The sequence below is a fragment of the Carassius auratus genome, chromosome 13, assembly GCF_003368295.1.
Source record: "Carassius auratus strain Wakin chromosome 13, ASM336829v1, whole genome shotgun sequence".
In the NCBI taxonomy this organism is placed as follows: Eukaryota; Metazoa; Chordata; class Actinopteri; order Cypriniformes; family Cyprinidae; genus Carassius; species Carassius auratus.
The window spans coordinates 24620973-24643964 of NC_039255.1; the positions used below are offsets into that span (position 1 = coordinate 24620973).

The 22992-nt window shown below is 36.3% G+C and overlaps 2 protein-coding genes across 3 annotated transcripts in view; both read right to left on the reverse strand.

Annotated features, from left to right (window-relative positions):
* Positions 1–690: 690 nt before the first annotated feature.
* On the reverse strand, positions 691–12742 carry LOC113113081 (ras-related protein Rab-23). 2 transcript variants are annotated; one of them, XM_026279241.1, is made up of 8 exons: positions 12312–12742; positions 11634–11757; positions 10259–10472; positions 5213–5298; positions 4972–5128; positions 4816–4898; positions 3920–4012; positions 691–3077 (listed from the first exon to the last, which is right to left on the reverse strand). In XM_026279241.1, the coding sequence occupies exons 3-8, from the start codon at positions 10411–10413 to the stop codon at positions 2938–2940; spliced, it is 714 nt and encodes a 237-aa protein (XP_026135026.1). In that variant the 5' UTR covers positions 10414–10472; positions 11634–11757; positions 12312–12742; the 3' UTR covers positions 691–2937. The 2 variants fall into 2 exon arrangements, with proteins under 2 accessions (XP_026135026.1, XP_026135027.1); XM_026279242.1 differs by having other exon boundaries at positions 11634–11796.
* Positions 12743–18298: 5556 nt separating this feature from the next.
* The window catches only part of LOC113113080 (uncharacterized), an 83281-nt gene continuing 78587 nt past the window's right edge, over positions 18299–22992 (reverse strand). The window contains exons 14-15 of the mRNA XM_026279240.1: positions 18919–19040; positions 18299–18731 (exon numbers count right to left, since the gene is read on the reverse strand). Of these exons, the coding sequence (XP_026135025.1) occupies positions 18420–18731; positions 18919–19040 (434 nt within the window). The 3' untranslated portion in view covers positions 18299–18419. The remainder of the gene's footprint in view (positions 18732–18918; positions 19041–22992) is intronic.

Sequence of the window (22992 nt, forward strand, 5' to 3'; positions counted from 1 at the left end):
GGCTCTTGTGGACGATTCATTTCAGCGAACAGGTCCCATTCACTGAATCTTTTGTGTGGGTCATGGGATATGGTCATTCAAGACGAGTTGCATGATATTTAGTAAATTTAATAATTACATTTAATCGTATACCGTTGTATACTATCATTTCTGTGTGATTCGCCAATGGCAAATAGAGGATGAGGGACTGATGAGTGCCACACGTGCCTTTGATAGCCTTCAGGACAACACACACACACACGTCACAGGTTTTATAACCAATGATGTCATCTTGGTCTTATGCATATTTATTTTACTTTTACTTCTGTGTTTTTCACTTTTCACTAAACTCATATAACTTTAAAATAAACTATAAAAACTTTATTAACTGATATGAAGCAATGCAAAATCACTAATTCTGTTGGTATGGACTGACATTGGCGCTGGAAGCCCCGTGAATATGATTTGACTGGCCTGTGATTATTTTCAGAGCAGCAGCACATGGTTTTCTCTCTTGCTCTGTATAATCTAATGAGGTTTGGCTCTCAGCTTGCTGGGAATTTCACCTTCTTCTGTTAGGATGGTCTTTACAGCAGAGCAACACGGGCCTCTGCAGTAAAATAAAACAGTACAATAGAAATACCTTTTTATTTTTGTCCTTTTTCAGAATGGAGCCAAATGTCACTGGTGCACAGACAAGACACATCAGTCACAGAACGATCCCATCAGAACTTTAATCGTACAGTCAAAAACAAATCACTTCAAATGACTACAAAAATACACAGGTAGTGACAGATGCTGCTGCTGGCATATTCTTATGTCTACTAGAAAACAACCGAGCAGTTCTTGTGTTAGAAGTAAAGATAACTGTATCCTTACAGTATATGTAAGATAACCAAGCAATAGCATGATCAGGAATTATATCAGATCAATAAAGTGCCTTTAGTTCATTGTAGTGTCGCCATCATTTCACTGCAGCAAAATGAGAAAACCAGCGATCATCACGTGAAGCTGAGGAGCGCAGTAAACATGAAGGCCGTGGAGGCAAAGTACCAGCACTCCACTTTCAAACGAAAATGCAAGGCATGCGATTCATGAACAATACAATCAATCGAGAGCTAAGCCACATGAAACAAGTGAACGGAGAATGGCAAGAGCACGAATCCTGCTTCAGCTCAGCATTATCCTCATAAGACATTGAGTCAAAGTAGCAGGGACGGTCTGTAACTATATATTTTAAAGGCTGAGTTCATGGACGATATGATGGACGCAAATCGAGGAAAACATTTAGCACATCAATTTTCTGATCAGTCGTGTCTTAAGGCTCTGGGACTTTGAGAGGCTAGTGTCAGTCATAGATCCTCTAGAAACACACATTAAATAAACTCTTCTGAAATGTTTCTTGGTGGATTCCTGTACACATCAAAAGCCTAATACTGTGCTGAACATCAGTGTGATTTAGTCGGGTGATGTGCCACTGGTAATCTCGAACCCTTACTCAAATATACACTGAAAACAGTGAGTTTTATACAGTTATTGTAAATTCATGGGTCGGGGTGGATTTTGACACTAACTTGCTTAAAACGTGTATTTACTTTCCAGTAATGAAGACTATTGAATCCAGTAATTTTGGAAAAAGCTGAGTGTCTATATGTGCACAGCATCATAACTGGTGCAGATGTACATGTGTATCAGAAGGACTGGGCGATAGGAAAGAGATCTTTTACTTCAACTTCAATTGCAATAGCAGCAATAGTAAATAGCGAATTATTTTTAATGCAAGAAACAGTGCATTTAATGCATTAAAAATAGAAATGAATACATTTAAAAGTTCATGCACATTTAAGAGTCAAAATTTAAAAAGGGGGAAATGTGTAAATAAGTGTTAATATTTATTGCTTGGTGTGAAAATAATTAAACAGCATTTTGTTCATTTAGTGAATAGTGTGAAAACATGCCTTGGATTTTACTGCATTTAAGTTTTAACATTTAAATGTCTTAACGTTTTGGCTAGAACTACTTTGAAAAGAAATCTCTGGTTTATGCCATTTCAATGCCATCTTCATAAAGGCTAAATAATATCAAGATCTAATTTCTAGCAGCTATATCGCCCAGCCCTAGCAGTTTCACACTGTAATATCTGCCCGCGCTGCCAGTTATCACCAAATTCATAAAAAAACAACTTTTCTTCATCCCTAAAGAAATGTTTCTATAATACCATCTCTTTTAATATGACAGAGATTCAGAAGAGGATGCTGATGCATATCAATCATATCGAGTTCAAAATCTGTCCATTTACTAACAATATTTACATTTCTTACAAGTACGTAGAGTTTAGAAACATTTGGCACTCTGTTAAATGTTACGAATCTAATTAAGTCATTATTATATTTTTCATACAAAAATACCTATAAGAACATGTGGATTGAAACTGGTGAGAAACACATCTACACAACTCTTAAGGGAAGATTGTGAAAGCAAATGATGCGACTCCATCGATACAAACATATTGCACAAACGATGAACGGTCCAAACGCACAAACGGTGTGTTAGAAACGGTTTCTGCTGTAAAGAATCTCCTCAGAGAAAACTACCCTGCTGTGAACCACGTGATATAATGCACATCTGAAGGAACTCACCATAGATTTGACTGGGAGAAAATCGCTTTTCATTCCAATTATGAGCCTTAATCATTGTTCAAATGTGAGAAAGGGCAGTGTCCGAAAGATTTACTTGTAAAAAATAGCTCAACAGACACACAGTTTACTGTGTGAGGCTGCTATTGGCAGAAACACTAGTGTCAGCCAGCAGAGGACGCCAGCAGCATGACGACACACACACACACACACACACACACACACACACCTCTGCTCTGGATCTCACACGTTCAGAGTGGACTCTAGTGCTATTGAAGCTTGGGATGACCTGCAGCAAGGCATACTGTGGATCAGACACGCTCTACAGCAGTCTGCAGCTGCCCAGGGGGTTTTTGGTTTTCTTGGTCCTCTGCTTGTTTGGGCGCAGGTTAATGACCTCACGGCCGTTCAGATCGCCGGCGGCCTGGTGGAGGTGACTGCCCCCGGTAGTGTTGAAAACACCTCAAAACAGTAAGAACACATGTCATGAGCATTTAAAACAGCCACGCTAAAGCTACATTTAAACACTAGCAGTGTTGTAATACAATAAAATAAAATGTACACAATGTGTCTGTGATGTCATCTCTAATAATCAAATGTGACCCTGAAACACAAAACCAGTCTTAATTATACATCTTCTAAAAGCTGAATAAATCAAATTTCCATTGATGTCTGGTTTGTTAGGAGGACAATATTTGACTGAGATACAACTGTTTGAAAATCTGGAATCTGAGGGAGCAAAAAAAATCACCTTTGAAGTCGTTCAAATGAATTCTTAGCAATGCACATTACTAATCAAAAATGAAGTTTTGATATATTTACTAAATGTGTTCATGGAACAAGATCTTAATATCCTAATGATTTTTGGCATAAAAGATACCCCCCAGAGACTTCAGACTGGTTTTGTGCTCGAAGGACACCAATAGTAACAATTCTGAGAAAAATCCATAAGTGCGCCTGTCTGGAAACTCTCAGAGAGCGAAAGCACTTTTTGTTTATTGCTTGTAATGTTTCTTTGTTCCCCTTTATTTGCTTGTATGATTTGAAACTAGATTTAGTTGGTTATAATACTTAACATGCAATTGTTTTGATTTATTTATTTTTGTAATTATTCAAAAAAAGTATCCCACTTATGGTAATTTAATAAAAATGAAATACATTTAGTAAGGTTAGCAAACAAATCAATTAATACAAAAATAAAATAAAATTGTAATTCCAAGACTATAAATCAGATCGGATCATGTGATGTCCGAAAATACCCATCCATAAATGAAACATTGTAAAAAAGTTTTTTTTAAACGTACCTATTTTATTGCTGGATGTGTGAACAACCTCCGTCTCTTCTGCTGACTGTTGCTTGAGTCGTTGTAGATATTTGTCAGCTAGATACTTAAAAACTACAACATCAAAAATATATCAAATGAGTAGTGCGATTAATCGCATCCAAAATAAAAGTCTTTGTTTACATAATATGTGTGTGTGTGTGTGTGTGTGTGTGTGTGTCTGTGTTAGGGCTGAACGATTATGACAAAAATCATAATTCCCATTTATTCCCTTGAGATTGTAATTGCGATTATTAATTACGACTATCACAATTTACATTGAAAATTATACCATTGTTTGATGCAGTTGTAATGCTGTATTTTTATATGAAAATAAACAAGCTGAAAACTTTTAGTGCTTTTCTATAATATTAAGCCTCAAATGTCAAATACACACTGGATCTGTTTGTTCTTTAAATTATAAAAAAGTAAATATATGAATGGCATTATAACGTCATACTAAAGCTAAAACAATGGGAAAACCCTTAAGATAACACGTAGAAAGAAAAAAACATAAATTAAGTGCACAGAATAACATAAGTGGACTTTGAAAAATTAATTCTAGCTTTGAGCAATTACATAATTGTGGCATCCATAATTGTAACACACACACAGTATATTTCGAAAATATTTAGATGTATATATTTATATTCATGTAATTTATATTATATATAAATATATCTAAAATATAAACATAACCTATTTATCTTAAATATATACATGCATGTGTGTGTATTTATATACACATAATAAATATAGACAGTACACACATGTATTACGTAAACAAAGACTTATTTTGGATGTGACAGCACTAAAAATGAGTTCTTTTACAGTTGAGCACGGATCAGTTTTCTAAACTCAAATGCGTTCTGGCTCACCCTCATTGACGTTCAGGTCTTCTTTCACTGACGTCCGATAGAATCTCAACTTCAGCCTCTTAGCGAGACCTTCAGCCTCCTCACTGAAGAAACAACACAGGCTTTGACATTGCTCTCTACGGACACATTAATGAACCCTGATTCTTCCAGTCTTACTTTTTGATAACCGTGTCGTCCAGAAGGTCGATTTTGTTCTGCACCAGGACGGTGGGTATGTCCCCGACCTCCGTCTCCACCTTCTCCCTCCAGCTGCTGATGGCCTCGAAGGACTCTCTGTCGGTGGTGGAGAAGACCAGCACACAGGCCTGAGCTCCTGCAGGACCACACACTCGTCACACACCTGCTCACAGACAAACACAGGTGTACAGCTGGAGAGAAAGACCCCAGACGCTCTCACCTCTGTAATAGGCCTTGGTGATGGCATCGAACTCCTCCTGTCCTGCCGTGTCCCACAACATCAGCCTGACGTCCTCCCCATTAACTCTGAAACACGTGCAAACAAATGTCAAACTGATATATGCATTGTGCCAACATCTGAACGATACTAGAAAACAATAAAACTAGAAAATAATTAGCTGAAAAAAAAAAACTAATAAAAATGGTCAAATCATTTCCCAAAATCGGTTGGGCCGCATGACAGGTTACAATTCACATCTGCTTTCATTCTCAGTTTGACTAGGCATTGCAACAGATGAAGCCACTGCCAGCTCGTTTGTTCCTCATTTAGTTTTGTGTGGACAAACAGTAAACCGCAGAGATTTTCTCTGGCATTTACTGCCGATGACATGTCTCATGGTATATTGGAAAGAGACTGAGATCCAAGAACTGAGGATGTTCTTTCCCAAGGGGTTGCCTGAGCGTCACCGCGTGTTATTTGTCATAAACCATATTTAAATGCAAACATGACGTTTGCTTGTTTGGAAGCGTTTTGTCATCTGCCATGACAAATGTGAGCCATATTTCCTGGCATTCATTTCTGTTTAAAGTTGTGAATGATTCAGGCTTTGTTTGCATGTATGAGTTGATTATTGTACCTACTGTGTGCAGTGTTGGGTAGAAACTGATGTAATCTGGATTATTTAAACAGATTCCAAAAATTAAATACTAGTAAGTAGAGTATATTACATTTTAGAATGCTCAAGGGTTTCATGGATCATCATTTTATGGATTACATATTGTTCTAGAAAAAAAAAAAAAAAATTCAAACCTTCAAGACTTTGGGTGTGCCATTGCTGTTTCCATGTTTATTCATGTCTGTTCATGTAATGTACATTTCCATGTTTTTTATTTTTTTGAGCCAAACTCCTTAATATAAAAGAGTTTATTTAATATTTCAATAATTATCAACCAACTGCAGTTCTTAAATTAAACCCAGTTTGGGAAACCCTGGTGTAATCTAATTTTGAATGCATTTTTTGATGTTGATGTTTTCTTTAGTGCTGTAAAAATTACGCGTCTTTATGCAGGCGATACATTTTTCCATTTTAAAACATTAAACATATTTAATGTAATTAACGCAGGGCCAGAGCTAGTGTTGGCCACTCCGCTCACAACTGCTGCTTCAGTCTCTTTTTCTTGACAATAATTGTGTTTATTTAGACGCAGAATGTCTTTATGATACCATCAAATGGGAGCCTTTCAGACATGAGCTTCAGCTTCACCTCAGCACCAGGCGCGAGTCAAACGAGTGAAGAAGAGATCCAGGTGATGAGAGAGCTTCAGCAGGACAACAGTGAAGCTTTGGCTTTAATTCCTTTAGAAACAATGATGTTACCAGCTCCTTGTTGAGTAAGATAAATGTAGCTCGAGTGATTAAGCTATTTAGTATTTAGACACTATTTATTCTATTTAGAATATATATATATATATATATATATATATAAAAAAAAAAAATGCAGGGAAGCGCGGAAAAGTGCAGCATGATCTGTGTGAGTGACCGAGTGTGTGCGTTAGATACAGAAGACAGTGTATTAGTTTAGAACTCTTATTTTTATTTTATTTAAGCATTATTAAAATGTAGAGACTGCATTCATTTGTGCAATGACAGTTGCAATATAAATGTATTAGAACGAGTAGTGTACTTTATTATTTAAGGGCTTAAAAATAAGATGCAAACAATCAGAATGTTGTACCTGGTGGGGATTGCCCAATGTAAGCATGAAATGTATGCCATTGTAGTACAGTTATGGAGGCCCTTCATAAAGCTGTTTTATTTAGTTCTGCTGAGGTAAAATTTAGTGCTGTCCTATATCGTGATAAGTATCGTATCATGGCCTCTGTATCGTGATATGTATCGTATCATGACTTTGCTGTTGATACGCAGCCCTAGTACATACTACATAATAGCAGTATATGAAATAGAGGTGGGCAGTACTGCCAAAATCTTCCTATGAAAATTAATCACAGTAACCACGTGTGTCAAATGTGTCAGGCCATTTCAAGTGGCCCAAAAAATGTAAGTTTGGCTGCTTGACCCATTTTTTTTTTACATTTTATTTACATTTTTTTGTTTAGTGACTCTTTAATGTACTGGTTTTGCAAAACTACCATTTGTTTTATTTGTATAATACTGTTTTAACAATATTTTTGTCATCGCAACACAGACCATTTTGGCAACAGCAAATTTTGGTTACATGAATGTTTACAGAAATAATATCTCAGCCCAGGATGGTGTGATTTTGTGTAAATCTATTGCAGAATTCTGCTGTAAACTTGACTTTCAGATTCCACTGGTTATGAGTAGTAGAAATCGGAGGTAAAAGCCTTCTTTATTTGTGTGCTTATAATGTTCAAGCAAGATCAATGGTCCACCTGAGATGGATTAACACAAACTGGTTTTTATATTACATAACGATAAAGCCTATTTATGGATAATCTAGTGAATTAAATACAAATAACATAGCCTACTAATAACTAAACTATGCTTCGCCTGACACTCAGTAGGTCACTCTCACATGTAAATAATGTAAATCAGCCCCTGTACACTGAATCTGCTGCACTATGAACAGCACAGCAAAATCCCTGCGGGCAGAGCCATTACTACCACAGACATTGCGTCAGATTTGGCCAAGCTCTCCTCACATCATTTGATTTTCTCGAGATCATTCTGATGCTGTCCATTAGTACACGCTGTCAGAGGATGATGATCACATTTCAGTCTGGTCTGCCTCATAGGGCTGTCACTTTTCGTTCGAAAATTGATTGCACAATCAATCGGACCAACCAAAAAAAGTTTCGAAAACAAAAATAGGGAATTGATTTTAACCAAATATGTACACTATTAATTTTAAAAGAATTAAACAAATTCTAGATGTAACAAAACTCAAAACAGAAAAAGAAAATAAAAAATTCCGAAAGTGCAGTAGGCGTTGCGAAAGCTAGACAGAAAATACCAGCAATTTTATGTGCCTATAGTTTCATGGTGGTTTGAATCGCTGCATCTAGTGTTTTCAAAGAAACGGCATGATGAGTTATGAAAAGGAGCCACCATTGCCAGCTGACAGCGACCCGCTTTAGTGGTGGAAGATTGGCAGTATGAAAAACCCCCACCTTGCACAGCTGGCAATGAAGTAGTTGTCCCTGGGACTTCAGTGCGGTCGGAGCTCGTCCTCTCAACAGCTGGACATATAGTGAATAAAGAATGTTTTTCATTTGTGTTATGGCAGCAGTCCACGCTGCATGCATTTCCAGCGCTCTCTTTATGTTAGTCTGTTATTTGGTGTTGAAAATGGAAACTTCTTTTTTTTTTAGACATGGAAAATTGATTTTACAATCGATTCAATGAACACTTATGTCTTAAAAATCGAGCCCTACTCCCTCAGTGGTCTAACAGTCACTCAAAATGTCAGACATAGTGCTCGAGCAATATATAGCTACTGCCGATATATCGGCCGATATTTTGCATTTTTTAAATATCGGCATCAGTCGATGTGTTCGAGGTGTAACTTTTATTTTGATGGCGCTGAGAGCAGCACCTGAGTGCACACAGTGCTCACACACTCTCGCTTGTCTGTCGTCGTCATTAACATTTCTGTCTAATACAGATAGAACGGTTAAACAAAGGAATTAATGTATACAGAAAGTATTATAACGGTTGCTTTTATATTAAGCTTATTAGTAATAGAAAGGCAAACATTATAATACTTACTCGTTTGCCGTCAGCATTAAGCATAATCTTTGAATGACTAATGAATTTAATTATTTATTATTTTATTTAATAATTTAATTGCAAACTCTTGTGAAGTGTGTATCCAGCATGATCGTGTGTTCTGTGTGTGACGGTCGGTCCATTGTGAATTGAATGCTTTAAACTTTAAACTCGTGATTTCAAATTATGGTGCACTTTATGCATTTGCCCACTGTCATACACGTCATTTTCACTGGGTGCTGTAAGAAAAATGAGGATTACCATGGCTTTATTTGAAAAATGTGATTCCCAATGCACACACATTTCCAGAATACTGAGTGCCCTGCTGATTACGGTGTTAAATTTTTCAATTTTTATTAAATATTTATTTATTTGTGAAAAATACTGTCATCTAAAGTGTAAGTATGTTTCTTTTTCACATTTATTTTTTAATCCATTGTCAAATGATTTCAAATTTCTGAAATAATAATAATAATTTAAAAATTATATCTGCTATTGGCTACCTTGCGTTCCAAGATATCGGCATCTGGTGTTAAAAGCACACATCGGTTGACCGCTAGTCAGAATGATTCAGATGGCCAATCAGATCAAAGAAGGCGGGGTCTACTGTTCACCAAAAACAATAATGAATTCCAACATGCCCCCTCAGTTTTAACAGTGAAAGAGTGCAAGGTAATATGTAAAAGTAGATAAACGTGTATGATCTGACTACTGTTTAATGACATTAATAAAGTAAATGAGTTTTTAAAATGTAATAATGTAATTCTTAACTGAATGTGACATGACAAAAAAACATTTGGCATAATTACACAGCTAAGATTTATTATCCTGCTTAATTACTAAATAATAAAGTTATTTACTAATGTTCTATCTTTATTCCCGCAACTCCCTTTAAACCACTATTATTACCACATCACTAATGTGCTTGGGCTCCCCACAATGTTCAAGACAATACCTCATGGTTATAGATTTTAAAACTCACATTTAATATTGCTTCTGGTTTTTTTGTAACATCTGTACAATGAAGGCCAATGTGAATGCATCGTATTGTGTAATACACATTCCATGTAATATACTCTTGTGACTTTACAATGCATCCTGACAAATGCAATAGAGCTGTACTCATTCACAAAAATGCTTTGCGTGAGTAATGAGTGTGCGCTATCCAAAGAAACTTCCTGGATTACTCAAGTTTCTAAAGAAATGGTTTTCTTCTTCCAAGTAAAAGAGCACAGACAATAGAAACCTATAAAAGCATTTCAAAGCGACCCGAGTGAAGCGTAAAAGCATGCTTACATGAACTGTCTCTCCAGAAAGTCAACCCCGATGGTCTTTTTGTAGTCCTTGGTGAAGATGCCCTTGCAGTATCGCTGGATCATACTGGACTTCCCGACCGCCCCGTTCCCCACCACCACCACCTTGATGGCCACTTCCATGTCCTCCTCCAGCATGGCTGCGATGTGCCTGTGCTTTCACCTCACTCCTGCTGCTGTAGGATCTCAACTCTAGCCTGTTTTAGGAAAGCAGTTGACGGATCAGTCATCAGTTATGACACATCAAGTGTTACTTCAAAGTACAGAAGCACATTTCCACCACATGACATTGTCATTTCCTGCATCATGACTGAACGTGATCTTTTGGTCTCTGAAGGGTTTGCGTCAGCATTTAGTCTGGGCTGTGCGTACCAAGGCATTTTACGATGCATTTTGCATGGTCAATTTATTTATTTTGAAGACTTTATTTTCATAACAAATAAGCCCATTTGTCCCCAAATTCTCTTTACTGTAATGCATCTGGAGTTGTAATTTTGAAATTATTTGAAATCCTATTATTCTCAATGGTGACATAAATATATAGTAATGAACATTTAGGTGAACATGCTTAATTATCATGAAAAGAACTTCCCAAGGAAACTCAAAAAGATTCCTTACTATAAGCAAAGTGGAAGTGCTCTCTTTCTTGTGGGTTTGGGGAGAAACCTAAGCAGAGATGTTTTGGACAGGTCTCATGAGATTCACTCATAAAGGCCCAGCTTTTACCCTCAAAGTAATCTGGTTGCAAATCAACAATGCATTAAACAATTACAACAATGTAAACTGGTTTCATTTGCTAGAACAACTGCTGTTAACACAGTCACGGTAATAAACAGGAGAATAACAGTGTTAATCTGGTCACATTCACTTTTAGTTGTAAAGCCGCTCTACAGAATATAATGGTGCTATTATGCGGCTCAATTCAGTTTAGTAACAGAGCGAATGTAGCAAACCTGGAGGTAACTCAGCTCAGCTCTACAGCAGGTGACCGGCTCATTACCCAGCTCCAGTCGGTTCAGTGTTTGATTCAGTTCAGTTCAGTTCAATAACTCTACGGTTCATCAATAGTTTTGTCTGCAGCAGGAATCTTGAACTTGGATGCAAAAATGCAATTCAAGAATGCTGGATAGATAGCAGCAGGACACAAGCGCTAACATATCAGGTTACGTTCCCGAGGCCTCCCGCGTTTCTGCTGGGTAACTAAATACAGCAGCCAACCTGAGACAACAACACCCTGCATGAGCCCTGAAGCAGAAGCTCCACATGATTCTTTTTACATTTATAGATCATTGTAGCCTAAAGCAAACAGGTATTTTAAACTGCATTACGAAAGCATTTCACTGACGAGACTGGATTACCTTTCTTCCGTTTGGTTGTGCTTTTAGATCAGAAGCGGGATCCCAGCGTTGGTTCTTGACAGGTGTTTGTGAGGTCTGGCTGTCTGAAGGGCCATGGCACTCAGATCCACGTAACCAAGGAAGTCTGTGTGATACACAGAGCGCAGTCAAAACACACACAGCCCTAGAGACAGACGAGTGAAATCGGCCTGTTCAAAGCAGCTGTCCTTGGTCAGATCACAGGACTTGATGTGTGCCAGCAGTCCGTCTGATTAAGAGATTGGCTATACCTCAAATAATGGAGGGTATGGCTCAAATCAAAATACCATCTGTCTCTATCACCATACTTTTTGTCAAGGCCAATGCAAAAAGTACAGTGTCCTAAAATAATTTACCGTGGTATTAGATGCTACTTCCAAAGAACACTATATTTTTAAAGGAAGCCTAATAGAATCAAAGCTCTTGTGATTTAAGTATTAAAAACATGTAGTTACTTGCATTAGGTTATGTTTGGTTTAGGTTAGTTGGTGGTAACTATAGTAAATAGAAGTAACTGTGAAATTACAGTTATATATCAGAGTAACAGCTTTAGTAACTACTTTGCTATACTGACGTACTGAATGATTCCCATGTTTATGCAGAATAAGACCATGGTACTCAGTGTTAGAGACAATAGAGATGTTTGCAGGATGGTCTCACCTGCGTTCGTGTTGCCTGGTTACATGTTTTCCCTTTGAATATCCGACACGGGATGATCGTGAACGCAGAGGATCCACACATACACACACGGCTGTAGTGATTTATGAGTCCAAACACATCTGCTGATGGTAAACAGAAGCAGTAGCAGCTGTATGAGCGAGCCTTGTGCGTATGCACAGTTTATCAAGGAGTGGCCTCCTCCTCCTCCTTCACCGCTCTCTCTGTGTGTCTCTTACACCGGCTAACGATCCCGCTGGGATACTCCAGAGATAAACGGGCTCTGAGGAAGCAAATGTCCTGACATACAGCAGCGTCTTCGCGTGCTTTGCGGTCTTTCACGACCGTGCGTCTGATCTGTTGAGCGGCGGCGGCGTGAAGCGCGCGAGCACTCGGACACAGCGCTCTGACTGTCGCCCACCAGACAGACCCTTTCAAAATAAGAGCCTGCCTTGACTTTTCAGAACTTCAGCACAGCTGGAACAATGCACAATAAAAAAAATAATAATTAAAATTCCATCAGCACAAAGAAGAGCTGTTCCCATAAGACAAAATAGCAGATTTCAGATTGCATAACCTATAAGCAGGCCGGTTCATGGGTCACTTTAATTGTGCAGTAGCCAGTTGCACTTTAAACATTTACCGATATTATGTCGAAATTATTAATTGTGCAGAAGTAGTGCTGAAGTCCAACTAAAATATAGTGAAATATATTTGATTGTGCTTAAATTGGACTATTGCACGAATACTTCAGGCACACGTTAATACCTTTACCGATATTTTACCGATATTATACCAATATTATTGAAAAATCATAAAATCCTCATCAAAAAAATAATTTTTTAACCTTAATATTAAAATGTATGCATTGTGCACAAGTAGCAGACTCAATAAAGTTTAATTATTATTTTTATATAGGTAAATCTCAAACAAAAATGTAATTACACCATAAATGCATATAATTAAAATCTACTGTGTTTCAAATTCAACATATGGCTTTTTGGCTAGAGCCCTTTTAGATCAAGAAAGCAATAATAGATGCAACACATGGAGGTCAGGAAACAATATTATTTATGAACCACAGGTTGGATGTAAACTAATAAAGATTTAAATGCAAAAGAAAAGGCAGTAGAGCTGACTATTTCTGTCATTGGTAAGTTTGTGATAACTTAAGAAAGGGAGTTGTAATGTTTTGCCAATTGCTTGAGCAACTTAATATATAAGTTAATGAAAAAGTAAAAAGCATTGAATAATGTGTTGCTTATATTTATTGTGTTTAAACATGTCAGTGTATTACTTGTTGATTGTATTACTGTATTGTAAAAGTAAGAAAAAAGGAATCACAGTGCTGAAAAAGCCTTTTCAGTAACAGTGTTTGGATTTGAAAACAAAATAATTTATAAATGTTGTGTTTGTGGTAAACAGCCATGGATCAGTAGTGGACTTTTCTTTGAAAACACGTCCGTGCTGCTTCCCATCTCACAAGTCACATAAATAATAATAATAATAATAAATATAATATCAAAGTAATAATTCAATTAAATGTGATTTAAATAATTAAATTAAATCATGAATGGAGTATCACTATAAATGGTTATAAATGATAAAAAGAAAGCTTTAAATATATCGCTATCGGCAGATGCTGTTTTCTGTGGTTGCCTCAAAAATCCCGATTGGAGCACCCCTAGTATAGCCCAGTGTTGAAGCTATGGGTGGGCCTTCAGCTGTGGCTCACCCAGTGAGAAGCTGGTAATTTTCCAGATGAATGTTATTTTTCAAAAGATAATAATTATAAATGTATAGGTTCACTATTACTATATATATGTGCTTTAAAATATATTTAACATTGGTTTTCATAGTCAATTAAAGGCAGTTTATTAATTTCCCCTCTTCCTATAGATGCATACCATACGCTTGTCAAAATAATGATTGGTCAGTTTCTGTTAGTCCCACCCACAATTATGTTAACGACGTGAGGACACACATGTTTGAAAACAGTGCTAAATTTGAAAATAGTGAAACAAACCTCATTCAGTTCAAAAAGTATATATTGGGTTATATAACATATCTGGCTTCACCCCTGGTGTAGCCTAGTGTCACATGCAATCACACTGAGTGAGAGAAATTTACATTAGAGAGGAGAATTTTGACACAAAATACATCTTTATATTTTTACTCAAATAATTGCTTTTTTATTTTATTTAATACAAATGAATATTTATAATATTCTAATATAAATGGTGGAATATGAACTTAAGTTTTGCGTATCCTGAATATGAACTGAAGTTTTACGTATCCTGAACAACATTAATTCACTTTACAAAATAATGTAAGATCTTTTGCTCCAACCACTGGTCAATCAGAAGATAGAAATAAGATAAATAAGTTCCAATAGACAAAAAACTGAAGTTATGGTAGGAATGTATAGTATAAAACTAGCTCTGCCACTGGCTCCAACCCCAATCAACCACACCAGAACCAGTGCTGAAGTGGGTCCCCAGGTGCAGGGTTAAAGATCTCTGCATTACATTGTTGAAATTTCATATAGCTGGTGAGTATATACTGTATTTTAATTATATTCACTTACATACAACAGCTTGTCTGTAAACTTTTTTGCCAACTGTTGAAAAACGACTTATGTAGTGAGTATAGTACAAATAAATATATATTGTATTTTTTCTAAGTTAACAAATCAAGCAGCAACTAGAAGACAGTTCTCCTTCAAACTGTATGCCTTCAGTGCCAGAGTTTTAATCAACAGCTTTAGTAATGAAGCAGCCAGTCAACTGATTTATTGTGATTAAAATATCTTAAAACTTAATACAGTAAAGCACATGAACATTAAACAGTAACTTACTACAGTAAAGCACATGAACATTAAACAGTAACTTAATACAGTAAAGCACATGAACATTAAACAGTAACTTAATACAGTAAAGCACATGAACATTAAACAGTAACTTACTACAGTAAAGCACATGAACATTAAACTGTAAAAAATGTAGCGATAAAGTATATTCAAAAATATATATTAGAAAAGAAAAAAAAATAGTGCAAATTGCAGAAACTTGACACAAACCTGTATAAAATCATCAAATTCAACTGATAAGTTTTGGCAGTACTAACAGCAAAGTCATGAGTGCAATATTCCTGAAAAAACTCATAGTAAAAAAGTAATATATTTAAAATACATTTATTTCATACTAAGTATATTTCAACTCTATTAAAGTATTTACTGACATATAATTTGAGACTTACCGATATAAAAATTATTATAAAATTTTAATTGGTGTGCTACTTAATATTAAACCTAAAATGTGTTTTATGATGAGGATCAATAATATCGGTATAATATCGGTATAATATCGGCAAATATTTAAAGTGTACCTGAAGTATACTTGCAAAAGTTTCACTTTAGCACAATCAAATATACTTCAGTATATTTTTAGTTGGACTTTAGCACTACTTCTGCACAATTAAAGTGCATTAAGTACAAAATTTGTTAAGTATACCAATTTAGTATTAAAGTACAATTGCAGGGTACTTGCATACATATGTAAATGTATTTGTAGCATACTTAGCATGAAATAAATGTAATTCAAATATATTTTAGTATATTTATTTTTCACTAGGTACTGATGAAATGTATGCCTTCAATGCAATATATGTGATTTTTGATAAAAGCTTTTGCCAAATGAAAATTACAATACTTTGTTCTGTTAGTAGAACATACGATTGTCATTTTGAGGCTCTAAGTTAATTTTGTAATTGCGGGAGCCTTTTTTATAGTCACCTTTTCAAGTCAGCGTAGAGACTCCTTAATCAGTTTTGATTAAATGAAAATTTGCTTCATTTTTAGCATAAATCTTTAAGAATTTCAGCAACACAAGAAGCATCTTAATAAAAGTGCAAAACAAAAGTCACATTAACAGTGTCATACCACATATATTTTCCACCTTGAACTTACATCTTGGCATTTTTCTAATTACTAATTAGTAACATATAACAGAGTAACTATAGCGTGTAATGTTTGCTCATGAGGCATTCAGAGCAATGCAGTTCTGTTTATACAATCTAGAATGTGTAACATTTTCAGCCAGAGAATTATACAATTACAAAGAAGTGTCTGGCAGATACTAGCTGTAGATTTAGCAGACATCTGAACATAAGGGTTATCACAGCAAACACTTCACAAACGTAACAATAAACCACTGCCTAGAAATGTGCATATAGTGACACAAGTGATATATTCAGCTTGGAAAGTTCTCCAAAGAGAAAGCTACAGCAGCACTGAATCCAGCAAGTCATTCGCCTCTGATGTTAATGTATGCTATGACACGTGTTTCATGACAAAATCAAGAATAACAGTACCAACCTGCAATATCCCCTCATGAAAAACAGAAAAGTCATGGCTCATATCACACTCGCATGCAGTTTTAGTTCCTCACACACTATAGAGGCCTTGCCAAAGCATCAGGAGTGAGGAAGGAGCGAGTTTCATTGTTGAAAAGTCAGGTCAGTTTTAAATTGAGTGGGAATGCAGCAATTTCTGGATTCACCAATCTGACATTCTCATTGGTTAATGGTTGCCTGCATCAGATTGCGTTTCAGTAAAAAAATATTTTTACCACTTTTGGATGATTGAAGAAGCTTCATATTTGCAATTCCCTTGGGAAACACGTGTTAATTTACCTGAATTTTAAAGTACGCATTGCATTTAGTTGTTTTAGGGTTGAAGGAAATGTCCATAAAATTACTGGTAATAAAGTACTGGAAAAGGTACTGGGAATTTTTTGGCAGGACATTATTCTTTCTCTCTTACTGTTTTTCTTATAGTGTACCATGCAGACACCCTTAATATTTGTACCTGTTCTCTTTTGTTTGGTTGTTTTTTCCCTAGCAAAATGACTTCATTTACACATTCATCTGCAGTATGTTAATGATGGTTAATGGGAAACTCACCATGGCTGTAGTTACTTTGTAGTAGAGGGCTGCATTGGGTTTGAGCTCCCAAGGGACCCAATGCAAATCTCGAGGGAGCAGTTGGTTTTTACCTTTGCTGTGGGCGGGAGTGGGCAGTCAGAACATTTTGCAGGAGACCCACGGGAATACAAGAAGTTAATACCTTCAGTGTCAATACAAGAAGTTGAGAAGAAAATTAAAGCTGCTGTTTACTTGACTAAAGCAAAGCAAGGCAAGTCAGACATCTGGAAACAATTCTCATTTGTCAATGGAAAAAATGAGAAAGAGCGAATTGCTGTCCTCTCAAAATTCACACGTTTTATTTTGAGCATTCTTACATTCTAGTGCGCCGTCAAACAGGGCATTCAGCGTGTATGGGTAGAATTTGGAAGAAGGACACACAAGTCTAGGACCGCAGTCAGTCAGCAATATACTGTTCCTTCATAGTAATATGGAGTAAGCAAAGCAATAAGGCCCAGTGATCAAATTCATTTGTTTGTTAAGTAGTCTACGACTATACTCTATGTTTTATATATATATATATATATATATATATATATATATATATATATATATATATATATATATATATATATATATATATATATATATATTAGTGGTGGCCTTTATCGGTGTTAACGTGCTGTGCACATATTCTGAATGCCTTCGGCAGAATTCAAATGAGCCATTTTAATCTAGATTAAACATTTTAATCTAGATTAATGGTACTTTGGTTTAGCATCGGTTGCTTTATATTATTTAAATGCAATCATGTCTAAAATCTGTTATTCAACCTTGAACAAATATTTAGTCTGAGTACCTATTTGTGTATGCTACATTTTGCACAAGCTCTGAGATAAATACCGCAGGAGCAGGCGGGTGTGAACACAAACATTGCGGGTGTTGGCGGGAGTGCAACACATAGGTTGCGGGAGCGGGCGGGCCTGGTCATACATTCAGCGGGAGTGGGCGGTTGCGGGTTTAAGAAAACAGTCTCGTGCATGGCTCTACTTTGTAGTAACTTTGACTTGGACAAGCCAGCTGATCAGTGTGTGAAATTGTTAATAGACCAAAAAAAATTATTTAAAAGGCCATCTTTGCACATGAAACACAAAGACTTTCCAGTGTCATTTTTACACCAATTCAGACCTAAAGTACTGGTGGCCGTGGGCCGTATCCCTCAGTATTGTCCCCCGGACTCATCTCCTGCAGGAATTTGGGACTGTCATAATCAGATGAAAAGCCAAAGCCTTCAGAGTCATCACAATTCACATCCTCTTCAGACACCTCAGACAGATCAGTTTCAAGGGTTGTGTTTTCTTTGCAGTCTTCATCCGGGAAAATGGGGGGAGAATTATCTGTCAGTAGAGGTTTGTGTCCCTGAGATGTCAAGGAAGAAACAGTGGTCCGCTCGGGTTGGGAAACAAGGATTGTGTGAGACTGCCCAGGGATAACTTTCCACTGCATATGGAAAGGAGAATATGGTTAATCTTGTTACTGCTGATGGGGAGTCAACAGCAGCTCACCAGACACATCACAAATGAAAAACATTGCTGAATTAATATAAAGTCCTAAAGGAACAATTCTAGAATTATGATGTTAAAAAAAGAAAAAGAAATTCAAAGTGAAAGGACTGAAAGACACATACCAAACTTTGAGGTGTTTTAGGAATTTTGGACCATTTTTTCCAGAGCAGCCACACAAAGCCAATGATAATGAAGAGCATGACTGCCCCTACGCCTAGCACAGCTGCGATTAATCCTGTTTGGTCTACAGAAAAGACAAGAAAAATTCAATGAAGCATCTACTCTAGTAAATACTGACTTATTAAAGATAAAGATGTAGTCGAGAAAAATGTTATGAATTAAAAATAAGTTTTTAGCAACATTTCTATTGCTTAAGCCACTGCCTTGGATTGGTTTGCTGCAATAAGCTGGTTACAATGCATTATGAGGTTGCATTCTCAACCGCAATTACACAAGATGCTACAATTTGGCACAAAAAAAAAAAAAAAATTAGTTTAGATTATTATTATTTTTGTTTATTTATTTATAAAGCATATTTTAAAACAACAGGAGTTACAACCAAAGTGAGGTACAAAAAATATAAAATAAAAAATGCTAGGTTGTTTCAACCCAGATTTGAGTCAATTATGGAACTTTAATTAAAAAAGTTAACCCAAAAGCTGGGTTATTTTATATTTGACCCAAAGTTGGGTTGAAACAACCCAGCATTTTTTTTTTTTGAGTAAAACAAAGTAAAAGGGACAAATAAAATGTAACACCCTAAAACTAGTTAAAACATACAGAATAAAAATGGGTTTTCAAAAAGGATTTAAACAAAGAAATAGAAGGGGAAGCTCTAATGTGAAGGGTAAGACTGTCCCAGAGCATAGAAGCTGCCACAGCAAAAGCCCACTCGCCTTTAGTTTTACAATGTGAACAAGGAAATGAGAGGAGAAATTGGCAAGATGGCCAAAGAGATCTAGAGATGGAATGCAGAATGAGAAGATTAAAAATATACTGGGATTCACAACCATGTAGAGCTTTAAAAACAAAGAGCAACATCTGAATTAAAATCAAACACATTTTAATTCAGATTCTGTATGTATATATATATATATATATATATATATATATATATATATACATACATACAGAATCTGAATTAAAATGTGTTTGATTTAAGCCTATTTCAAAATTTGTGTCATAAAATGACATCGCGCATACAGCTCAACTAACGCGATCGTTATAAAGGTGTTTAAACAACAATACACTTTCACTTGCATGTATTTGACAATCGGAATATCAGATGTTTCATTCCATAGCTAACACATTTGTGAATATGGGCCTAATCTAGGCTATCCAGGGTTGTTGTTTTTTTTTTTTTTTTTTTTTATTGCATCTGAAAATGACTTTGAGCAGCTCATTCATATGTGCGCTCTGGCACAGATCCGCCTCTCGCGATGCTCAGCTGTGAACGATTTAAAAATGGGTGCGTTCGACTTGCGGTATGATTCACTCTTTTGTTGTTCTGTTTTCTTTCAGGATCAAAAATACAACAAATGAAAGTGTTTATCTGTATTTCCGACTGATGAGAACTATGCATATACGTACATTCATAAATCAGTCAATTTTGTATTTTATTATGATATTTTATTCTAATGTGATCAGTGACTCAAGCACTGATGGACCAAAGAGTACATATTTCAACATTTGCAGTAAAATCGTGAAATATAAATTCTCAGAAAATGCATTTAATACCAATATATTGAAATGTCTGTTTATATACTCCATTAATAAAGGAGTCCAGACATTGAAAAAATATCAGTCCACCTGCGTTTTATATTTAATAAGAGAGAAATAGACATGCATGCATGCGTTGCAAAAAATATTTAACTTTAAGGTAGCAAAATATTTTTTTGTAATTCTGTAATTTACACTAAGGTTATTACATTGTCTGCTATATATTTGCTTCCTATTTATTAAATACGGGCAATTGATTGATAAAACATTGATAAAAATTAAGATAAAATGTATAAAAAACAAATATCTTTTAAAAAGAGTTTTCCATAAATAACTTCTGTATGACCTGGCAATAAAATTCGAAAAAAGTGTTTCTAATGTGATTGGCTTAACTAATTTGATTTCGGGTGCGGGTCGGGTGTCGATTCTATTTTAAACGGGTCAGGGCCGGTGCGGATTTTAATTAGTGCTGCTGTCGGAAAATGGGTCGGATGCGCTTTTAAGCACTGCGGGTACGGGCGGGTGCGGAACTGCTTTTCACAACAGCACTGATCTGCTTATCAAAACACAATGTAGGATCAAAACAACACCAAGGTTTTTAACATTGTAACACCTTTTGTGCATATTTTGAAAAAGGCACAGCAGATGTTTTACTTCTTTTGCCATCTGAGGAAGTTCAACCTGTCACAGGAGATGCTGAAACAGTTCTACTCCGCCATTTCTACTTCATCCTCTGCACTTAGATAACTGTCTGCTCAACTACCAAATTTGAACTCAGAAGACTACAGAGGGCAGTCCAGACTGCTGTGCGAATCATTGGTACAACCCTCCCTTCTCAAGAACTTTACTCATCCAGAGTGAGCAAAAGGGCTAGTAAAATCACTCTGGACCCTTCATATCCAGCATAGTCCCTCTTTAAACTGTTGCCGTCTGGTCGACGCTACAGAGCTCCACCAGAATGGAGTTCCAGAACTGCCAGACACAGGAACAGTTTATTCCCTCAGGCAATCCATCAAATGAACACTTGACAATAACTGTGGAAAACACAAGACTATCTATACACTCATACACTTACAGGTGCTGGTCATATAGTTAAAATATCATCAAGAAGTTGATTTATTTCACTAATTCCATTCAAAAAGTTAAACTTGTATATTATATTCATTCGTTACACACAGACTGATACATTTCAAATGTTTATTGCTTTAAATTTTGATGATTATCACTGAGAACTAAGGAAAATCCCAAATTCAGTATTACAGAAAATTTGAATATTGTGGAAAGGTTCAATATTGAAGACACCAGGTGCCATACTCTAATCAGCTAATTAACTCAAAACACCTGCAGAGACCTTTAAATGGTCTCTCAGTCTAGTTCTGTAGGCTACACAATCATGGGGAAGACTGCTGACTTGACAGTTGTCCAAAAGACAACCATTGACAGGACGGTAAGACACAAAAGGTCATTGCAAAAGAGGCTGGCTGTTCACAGAGCTCTGTATCCAAGCACATTAAAATAGAGACGAAGGGAAGGAAAAGATTTGGTAGAAAAAATAAAAATAAAAAGTGTACAAGCAGTAGGGAAAACCACACCCTGGGGAGGATTCTGAAACAAAACCCATTCAAAAATGTGGGGGAGATTCACAAAGAGTGGACTGCAGCTGGAGTCAGTGCTTCAAGAACCACTACACACAGACGTATGCAAGACATGGGTTTCAGCTGTTGCACTCCTTGTGTCAAGCCACTCTTGAACAACAGACAGCATCAGAAGACTAAAAGGTTTGGACTGCTGCTGAGGGGTCCAAAGTTATATTCTCTGATGAAAAGTAAATTTTGCATTTAGTTTGGAAATCAGGGTCCCAGAGTCTGGAGAAAGAGAGGAGAGGCACACAATCCACATTGTTTGAAGTCCAGTTAGTAAGTAATCGAAACTGAAATTCAGAACCTCTGAGGTAATTTTCCCATGTTGGTTATAAAATTTTTTAATCCTGTTAATACTTCCCCCTTAAAAGCATACTACGGCGTGTTTAGCCACAGGACTCTGCCCCGTCCAGTCAGTGGTATAAATGCAAAACACGGAGGTGAACGTCAGTTCAACACATAGTGATGACGCGCAAGAGGTCTGCATTGTGGCATGGACACTCATATAAACAGTAGCTGTGAAGATCGCGCACACAGGAACGCAGAAACTAGTTGTCAGCGCTGTCCTGTGATTTATCACTAAAGTAACTTAGAATCTCAAAACATATTATAGCATATTTTTCTACTTTTGAAGGAACTAGGCTATTTACAACCCACAGCTTCACAATAATATAGAAACGGTATGACTAATTCACACACGCAATCACTCATACTGGTACTGTGCTAATTTATCTTTATCTGATCTTTATTTATCTCTTACACTGAGCAATAATCTGTAAGAAATGTTATGAACATAGATAAAATAACTGCTGATAGTGAGCCGTGGAGGGCTCATGG

Coding starts and splice junctions, on each gene's coding strand:
- LOC113113081 (XM_026279241.1), bottom strand. CDS start 10,413: ATGCTGGAGGAGGACATGGAAGTGGCCATCAAGGTGGTGGTGGTGGGG. Junction 4,013..4,815: donor AGACCTGAACGTCAATGAGG/GTGAGCCAGAAC, acceptor TTGATGTTGTAG/TTTTTAAGTATCTAGCTGAC. Junction 3,078..3,919: donor CACATCCAGCAATAAAATAG/GTACGTTTAAAA, acceptor TACTGTTTTGAG/GTGTTTTCAACACTACCGGG.